Below are 9681 nucleotides of genomic sequence, written 5' to 3' on the forward strand. Positions count from 1 at the left end.
ATCATGTATCGAACTCGAGGCATTAATTCCTCAATTCTCCTCTGCTTCAGCTAGCTTGGATTTCACGACATGTAGACGAAGTGGACTCCATGATAATCGTGCGCTTCAGTTCTGTAGCTCCTCTACGAGTCGGGCGAAATTCCGACCTTCGACGAGTGCATTTGGTCTGTGTTTTTTCCCCAATCATTAACAGATTACGGGAGACAGAGAAAAGCGTTTGGATTAGGATTGGACGGCTGATACAAACGCTACAGCATGCTTACAGTAGTAACATAACCGTAGAGGAGCCCAGGGCGATTTGCAAAAAATAACCCAAAAGTGAAAGAAAAGCACAGAATGACCCTCCGGCGAAACTATTTCACCAATCTAACCCTTTTGTGTGGCGCCCCTTCCACGGGCGCCACACATGCCCATGTGGCTCCCCTCCTGCCGGCGCCACTGACCCAGCCGACGCCCTCCTGCCGGCGCCACTGACCCAGCCGACGTGGCCCCCTCGCCGCTGAGCTGGTGCGCCCATCCGACGTGGCAGCATGTGTGGCGCCCCTCCCAACGGCGCCACACATGCCAACTTATATGAAGTTTTGGATCGAAAACATCCAGGGGCTCCGGAACCTCTGGGACTTAGCCGTTTTGCGAGGCTCGATGTGTGGCGCCGACACCACGGGCGCCACACTAGCCTGTGTGGCGCCGATGCCACGGGCGCCACACATCCACTTAAGTGTGGCGCCCGCGCCCGCGCCCAGCCCGACCCAGCCAGTTCTTCTCTCTGTTTCCTCTCTTCTCCCTGGAAACCGCCGCCGCCGCCCGACTCCCCTTCGTCCCCCCCACCAAATCGACCAAGCAATCGTCAGATCAGGCCGGCCAAGTCCTTCCTCCTCCATTCCTCAAGGTATTCCCCTTCGATTCCCTCTGATTCGTCCACTATTGTTGGTGGATTTGGTAGATTTGGATATGAACCCTAGATTTGGATATGAACCATTGATTTGGATATGAACCATTGATTTGGATATGAACCATTGATTTGGTGGAACCCTAGATATGTACCATTGATATGTTGGTGCAAGATTTTGGTGGATTTAGATATGAACCATTGATATGTTGTTCTTGACTATATTATGAAATTTTACATGTATGTGTTGAAATGGCTATGTATGTGTTGAAATGGATATGTAAGTGTTGAATGTGTATGTGTAGGAACCCTAGATATGTTAGTTGATTTGGATATGAACCCTAGATTTGGATATGTTGGTGGATTTGGATATGAACCCTAGATTTGGCTATGTAGATATAAAATGGTTATGTATGTGTTCAAATTCTATGTATGTATGTATTGAAATGTCTATTATTTGTGATGGAATAACTCATATTTTGGCTCATAATATGTTGATATAGAATGGCTCATAATATGTTGTATGTGTTGCTCATACATGTAGGATGGTGTGGCTTCTGGATGAAGAGTACGACAGGTTGCACCGGGCTGTTCATATGACGGAGAAGGGAACGGATCTTCAACCTTTGAAGATTCGTTACCATGGCACATCGGATATACCGTATGACGAGAGGTACACGGAGTTCATCCGGCCTACCGGTCTTCTCCCGTTCATATCCCTTGTAAGCCGTGGGGGGCCACTCATGAACCCCTCGGCACTCACCGCCCTTGTCGACCGGTGGAGGCCGGAGACTCACACCTTCCACTTGAGGGCCGGCGAGATGGCCCCTACTCTCCAGGATGTTTCCATGATCCTTGGACTACCTATTCAGGGCGAGCCACTGTGTATGAACACAGCTTCTGATGGGTGGCACGAGCAGATGGAGGTGCTTATTGGCAGGGCTCCTCCGCCGCCAGCAGATCCAAAGAAGAGAGCTCCCGCCGGCGCGTCTTTCGAATGGATCAGGACTAACTTTGGAGAATGCCCGGAAGAGGCCGACGAGGACACTCGGAGGACGTACGCCCGCGTGTACTTATGGTACATGATTTCGAGGACTCTCTTTCCTGACAGTGGGGGGAAGCTGGCCCATTGGTGTTGGCTGAAGGCGCTAACGGTGTTGGATAACCGTTGGAGTTGGGGAACAGCGGCACTTGCCTACCTCTACCGGCAGGTGATGATTTGCTATATGTACTATTTTCCTATAGTAGTGTGCTAGACAGAGTACTAACCAAATGTCTTACGTGCGCAGTTGGACGAAGCTTGTCGCGAACCGGGAGCGGGACCGGGAGCGGCGGTATTGGTGGATGCATGCTCCTACTTTCCGTATGGAGCTGGGACCGCCTATCGGTTGGGCGGCCTAGGGTACTCAACGAGAGGCCATGGCCTCATTACCCTCACTTTCCCGATCGGGAGCCCACTTGGGCATACCTTTGGGACAATGTCTCGGAGATGTCGGGCGATCCAAAGATCATGTACATGCAAGTACACCGCGGAGTTGGACACTCTTACCGCTGAGCAGGTAACCGATCACTCTTTTGCAATCCTAGTTTTCATTGATTCTACTCGGCATGTTCTAAATTCCGAGATGTTTGTATGCTGCAGGTGGAATGGGAGCCATATGGTAGCTACTACCGTATTGGCGCGTCGATGACCGACCTCAACCACAAGTGCACGGAGGAGGCGCGGTTCGGCGTATGCGCTGCCCACTCATATGCATGTGGCTTGTTGAACACCACCAGCCGCAAAGAGTGATGAGACAGCTTTGGGCTGTATCGGGAGTGCCCACCGAGTGTGGCAAGACACGGACAAGGCGCTTCATAGGTAAACTTCGGAATCATGCGATGGAAGATTCTTGATAGAAGAGGTACAAACTAACTTGTTGATTCTTGCAGGCTTGATAGGCAGCGGCGAGAGGAAGATCACAAATTGGCCGATCCATCATAGCGGCCACATCGCAGCGTTCCAACAGTGTTTGGAAGCGGCACGGAATGCTGGCCCTGAGCAGATTGTGCCTCACAACTTCGCCGCTTTCAACAACTACCTCGAGTGGTTCCATGAGAACACGCGTATCGAGTTAGTTAAGCACGCGTATCCTGAGGAGATCTTGGACGACCCCATCCAGTTCGATGAGGTTGGGCAAAGCCAGCACGACAGATTTGCTCGCAGAGGGAGATCGACTTCTATTGCTTCCGAGCTGAACTTCGTGGTATTCTATTCTCTCACTAACTAGTACATCATCTACATTGCCATGTGAACGCTTCAATTGTGTATGCTATATTTGTCACAACGGAAGGAGATCGTAAAAACAGGTCGAGGAGTGCGAGGTTATGTGGGAGCGAGAGCGGGAGAGATGACAAGCCTGTCCGACCGTTGCGGTATTTCATTAAGGTATGATCACCAACTTTGAATGTACGACACTATGATGTGGTGGATTTGTAACCATGAACGGGATGACGCGAGAACACCGCACGAAAGATGCGGCGGTTAGCCAGCTTGCTAGGTTGCCGGGAAGCCGAAATCGCTACATCTTCCTCTTCGGAAGAGCGGGAGGTATGGACTATTTTGTTGCTTGTCAAACATGTTCTTACTAATTTCAACTTTGTAATCTCATGTGTTCGTGTCCGTGAAGATTCCCGAGGACGAGCTAATTCTGAGTCAAGCCATACTTCCAAAGCGTACCTCGAAGCAAGCCTCACGGTCAGCTTACCGAGTTGAAGCCAAGGGGCAAGGGTCCAAACCGGTACACTCCGGAAGATTATGTCAACCGAGGAAAGAAGGTTGTCACTGAGGAGGACGAGGGGCCGCGGCGGAGATCAGCTTTGTCGAAGATGAGGAACGACGAGCCGTTCTCTTCAGAGGAGGAGGAGGAGGATGAGGAGGAGGAGGAGGAGGAGGAGGAGCAGGAGCAGGAGCAGCAGCAGGAGCAGCAGCAGGAGCAGCCACGGCAGCGGACGAAGAGGATGGCCGTCCGGAAGCAACCCGCGAGGACGGCACGTCGAGGACGCTACTAGGATGTGCCCACGTGTTGTTGTGAACTCTATATTCATAAGTATCGATTTGTGAACCCTATGTCATGTCGAACCATGGTCTGTAATGCTACTTGTTGTTTCAATCTACGTGCTCCAATGTGACCTATGAAGTGTTATATGTGTATGTCATGAAATTGCTACTTGTTGTGTCCAATGTTGTACTCGTAACTGTTGGAGTTTGGTAGGATTTTTCATGTTTTTAACAAAAGTCAATGTGTGGCGCCCTTCCAACTGGCGCCACAAGTGCTTGTGTGGCGCCCGTGGCATCGGCGCCACACATGCCAACTTATATCAACATTGGGTCGAAAACATCCAGGGGGCTCCGGACGATAAGTCCTTAGCCGTTTTCGCGAGCCTCTATGTGTGGTGCCCGTGGAATCGGCGCCACATATGCTAGTGTGGCGCCAGTGGAGTCGGCGCCACACATCGAGCCTCGCAAAACGGCTAAGTCCCAGAGCATTTGTCTCACAGTATGGTTGGGCAATTCCAAGTGCATGTGTGGCGCCGTTGGGAGGGGCGCCACACATGCTGCCACGTCGGATGGGCGCACCAGCTCAGCGGCGAGGGGGCCACGTCGGCTGGGTCAGTGGCGCCGGCAGGAGGGGAGCCACATGTGTATGTGTGGCGCCCGTGGAAGAGGCGCCACACAAAAGGGTTAGATTGGTGAAATAGTTTCGCCGGAGGGTTAGTCTGTGCTTTTCTTTCACTTTTGGGTTATTTTTGTGCAAATCGCCGGAGCCCAGCCCTCTGCGCACATGGTTTTACTCGACAAGACCGGCTCACCGGCGGCTTCAATGGCCAGAGAGATTGTGCACAGGGAAGGCTGTTACGCTCTGAATGTAGCCTGGGATGATGTCAAGGCCAACTGTTTGGTGGACAACTACTTCGTTGTGCTGTGCTCTGTGCACCTCGACTGGAAACCTCAACCATCGTCGGTAAAACAGGAGCTCCCGGATCTAGGTCATGATCTGGCCATTATGTGGGACAACCAAGACCTTACTGATGTTTCCTTCCATGTTGGCGAGGAGAGCTTCAGCGCACATCGCCTGGTGCTCGCGACCCGGTCACCGGTCTTCAGAGCTGAGCTCTACGGCCGGATGGCTGAAAGCAAGATGACTTCTATAACCATCCAAGACATGGAGGCCTCGACCTTCAGATTATTGCTCCATTACATTTATCATGGTTCACTGCCTGATGTTGCTGTGAAGGATGTCTGTTCCACCATGGCACAATACCAGCACCTGCTTGTAGCCGCAGACAGATACATGGTACAGGGCCTAAAGAAGATTTGTGAGGACAAGCTTTCGGGCAATGGTATTACCATAGACAGTGTGGTCTCGATGTTGGAGCAGGCTGAGGACCACGTCTGCCCCAAACTCAAAGCTGCGTGCCTTGATTTCCTCGCTGATGGTGACAATTTTAAGATGGTTACGATATCTGATGAGTACATCCATTTGATACAGAGCTTTCCGAATATCTTGGTTGAAGTGCAGAGTAGGATCAAGAAAGCTCTTAAAGAATCTACTACCATGAATCCTGGTGCTCACAAGGAAACCCGATTGCGTTAGGGACACAATGATGGGATTGATGAACTCAAATCCTCTTACAGTGCCATGTTTATCTTTGATCATCCTGTTCTTAATAGTTGCATATTTTGTGGTAGCAGGAATATGTATATTCCTCCGGTAGCTATGATGGTTTTAAGTTCTGGCTAGTGTATACTAGAAAATACATGATAAGATTTATGCTTCAATTTTATCTGGTTGGGCGTGCTCATTATTATTTGTTACTAGATAACACCCCGCGCGTTGCTGCGGATTTTTTTAATGTAAATTTGTTATCCAACAATATATACGCAATGATTATTGTATTGTATGTAAATTTATTCATGGTACACATATATATTGAGTGATTAAACACTATCATAATCTGTAGCATGAACCAAGTAGGTTAGTGCTGCCTTGCAGCGCATGCTCATGTTCAAGTGTCAGAAAGTGCTTCTTTCATGGCGTTTCATCTGTAATTGTTTTGATAAAGTGTTTATCTGTAATACATGAATCACATTAATGTACTCCATCCAGGCTGAGCCAAGAAAGAGAACTTTGTGAGATACCACTTCGGTTGTGAGTAGATGGGAGCTCTAGAAGACACGCATCCACATCAAGTAAGCTAGCTTTTGTGTAAAGTTTGTGAGAGTGGACTTTTGGAGCAGGTGCTTGGTGAGCACCCGTATTCATACCGTGTATACTGCATCAAGATTCGTGCAAATTTTTTTTTCCCCTCTCAAACAATTTCTCATTTTTGTATCTCTGGCACCACACATTGTTTGAACAAATGTTTTTGCAGATCACTTAAACATAACAATTAGAACATGCGAAAAATATTTTGGATTTTTTATTTCATTGTGTAAATATATATTTCAAGAATTTAATTTGAATTTTAAATAATTTGAAATTTGAAATTGCACAAAAAAATTCTGAGCTATTTTTGTCTCATTCCATTTGTCATTTTTTAGTGAATTGCAAAAAAAATCAAATCAAAATATTACATAATTTGAGAGATATAAAAAAGAGAAAATGAAAAAGTGTGAGGGTGCGCAGAGCGCACCTGCTCTCTCACACTTTTCCCTTTGTGTAAATCGAAGCACAACTAATTATCTGAAAGTGATCAAAATGATGGCTTATGAGAGAAGCACTATAAACTGGAATACAACCGCTGACCCTCTAGCCGAATGATGGACACATAAGTTCCTTGCTTTGCCTTGCACTTGCAGTCTAAAATAGGAACCGTTTCGAAAAGGAAAGGTTAGTTCCATGGTCATCATTTTCTGATATGGTGCATGTTACACACTGCACAGAATGAAGAAACTGACCTGGTGTTGTTCCATAACATCTCCCTATAGTTGATGTGATCCACATTTAGCGCAATAAACCACACTCCGCCTTTGGGGACGGGTTAAAGAATGGTTAGGAATCCCCGAGCTTCTTCCTTTGCATTGGGCTGGTCTTTCAATTGTGGAGTGGTGGAGAAGAATGTCGAGCGAAGCAACAATCAATTGCAAAGCTATGGTTCACTTACTTTGTTAGTTTCTTGGGAAGTTTAGTGTGAGCGCAACACAAGAGTTTTTCGTAACAAGCTAGCTCCTTCGCAAATAGTCTTCGATAGGATAAAACTTGAGACAAGGCTTCGGATTTGGCGGGTGCTAATCGGTTGGGTGAATTGATGCCGGGAGAGTAAATCTTGTAATAATCCCGCTTTTACAGTCTTGTAAACTTCAAACTTCTCCTTAATTAATTGTTTGGGGGCTTGGGGCAAAGTCTTTTTTGCCCCTGTTTCAAAAAAAAAAAACCACACTCCTAGCAATACATCTTCTTTTGCGAATTTGTGCAGCAGCAGCCTAGGTGATACGATGGACACGTCAGCATCAATATCAACTCATTAAATGAAATTATTGCCTGAACATGCATAAATATCTCTAGTCTTAGAGCAAGTACAATAAGGTACAGTTAGCTGGCTATAGCAGATAAAATATTATATTTTTACTTAGTTTTTTTTTGCGAATGATATCTTTACTTAGTTGGAGGAGTGAGAATAGGAGAGAGAAGGTAAGTGGGCTCTTATGCAAGAGCCAACTCTAGCACGTGCTCCTAGCCACTTTGTGTGAGTGAACAGTGGACCATACTTTGATAAAGTAGTACATTGTTAGAGTCCACTATTGTATATGATGGCTATAAGTTGGTTTAGATGACATGGCAAACTACTACAACCAACTGCTAGCTGTACTATTGTTCTTGCTCTTACTGGTCGATTGAGGTGTAGGTCCTCTGAAATGATACCTGCCCAGTGCCTAAGCTTCAAGAAATCTGACTCGTGGTATTTTGAAGTTCTGAAGAAAAGGATACTATGGTGAGGTTTTAGTATTTGTAGGATATGAGTATATGACTATACGCCTCAAAACTTGTACTACAGGCGCATGGTGTTTTCTGAATATTACTTGTCAGAAACAGATGCTCTTGACTTAATACAACCAATATATCTAGACCTGGGTCTGCCATCTATGCCGGCCAAGAGTTGTGATGAGCACACCTGACTTACATAAATAAACAAATTTTCTCCAAGATGATTTAGATGGTATACTTTATACAAATCTGCATACCTAGGTTGACATGAACACCATTGCTTGAACATTCATGAATCCATTCGTAGAGAAATACTCCTTCAGATTATTGCAGATACCTTTGTAGAAAAGAAGGTTAAGCTGCAGGCATGAATTGCCGCACTCAGCTGCAGACTTGGAACAATTGTTTATTTATTTTCTTGTGTTTTGATTTCGCGTGATAATCAACTATAGTACTGCTTTAACACTGAGTTTACATTCCATCTAGCTAATAACATACATGATAATAGTATTCAGTTAACAGTGAAGAAACAACATAGTAGAAAGATTGGTTATAGGGGAATTAGGAAGAACCTGGGATGGGGAGGGAATTGAAATGGGTGGCTGTTTTGATTAGTACCGCTTTATCAGTAACTTTAAAGACAATCTAGCTAATAACATCCAAGATAATAATATTCAGTTAACAGTGAAGAATCAACATGGTAGAAAGATTGGGTATAGGGGAATAACCTGGGATGGGGAGGGAATTAAAATAGGCGGCATGCAGACTATGGCTAGGGCTGTAGATATGTCCCTGCCTGCCCCTGCGGCATAAGAAGTAGATGGATGTCCACAACGCAGGGATCAAATCCGTTCCATCAAGATCCTAGTTTTTCGAGGGAGAAACCTGGCGACACTAGAGCAGGGAAGCGGGCACGAAGTTGTGAAGATGACGAAAAGAACAGAGCTTCTCCACTGATTAAAAGGGAGAGCACTTGCATCAGTTACTCCAGATAGAGAGGATGAGGAGATCCATCAGTTTCTATTGTGTGCATTGGATGCAGATAGGATGTGCAAACCATAGAAGATGGGATGCACAATGCATGCGGCTTGACCATATATCGGTCGATCCGGAATCTGTTAGGTGCTCGGATGATTGCTTCTATTTCAAATGGGTCCAGGAACAAAACATGATTTATTAGAGAAAAGAAACGAAAAAGGAAGAAAAATCGGGACAAAGAAAGCTGACGTGGCAGGTTGATGAGGTGGATAGGCTACATGTTAAGAGAATTCCTTGTAGTGGGGGGCTTCTATTTAGAAATAGAAGATTAGGTGTAGGCTTATATCTTTCTTAGCCTTACACAGTTGGTCACTCTTTCTGGTTATCTTCTCCACCGTATACTTATTTTGAGCGATGGCACTAAATACACTCAAAATGGTCTTGTATGTACTACTATATGAAGGGAAAAATTCAAGATAGCAGGTGCGCTCTGCACGCACCCTCTTTTTTATTTATTTTTTATATCTCTTAAATTATATAATATTTCGATTTGATTTTTTGCAAGTCAATAATAACTAATAGAACGGGATACAAAATAGTTGGATTTGTTTTACAATTTAAAATTTAAAATTATTTTGAATTCAAAATAAATTATTGAAATATATATACTTAATGCATGATATAAAAAATTCTAAATATGTTTCCCACATTCTATTTGTTATGTTTAAGTGATTTGCAAATTTTTAAGTTCAAAGATTGTTTGGTGTGAGAGATACAAAAATGAGAAGTTTATTTGGGATGAAAAAAAGAGCTTGCACGGATCTTGATGTAGTTTAGACGGTCCAG

The 9681-nt window shown here is 45.4% G+C and overlaps 1 protein-coding gene across 1 annotated transcript; it reads left to right on the forward strand.

The window, feature by feature from the left end:
* Nucleotides 1-4710: 4710 nt before the first annotated feature.
* LOC124651421 (BTB/POZ and MATH domain-containing protein 1-like) lies at nucleotides 4711-5698 on the forward strand. The gene has a single exon (XM_047190523.1). It carries the CDS (start codon nucleotides 4714-4716, stop codon nucleotides 5524-5526), a length of 813 nt encoding a protein of 270 aa, XP_047046479.1. The 5' UTR covers nucleotides 4711-4713; the 3' UTR covers nucleotides 5527-5698.
* Nucleotides 5699-9681: the final 3983 nt, after the last annotated feature.

Source organism: Lolium rigidum, chromosome 5 (assembly GCF_022539505.1).
Source record: "Lolium rigidum isolate FL_2022 chromosome 5, APGP_CSIRO_Lrig_0.1, whole genome shotgun sequence".
Classification (NCBI taxonomy): Eukaryota; Viridiplantae; Streptophyta; class Magnoliopsida; order Poales; family Poaceae; genus Lolium; species Lolium rigidum.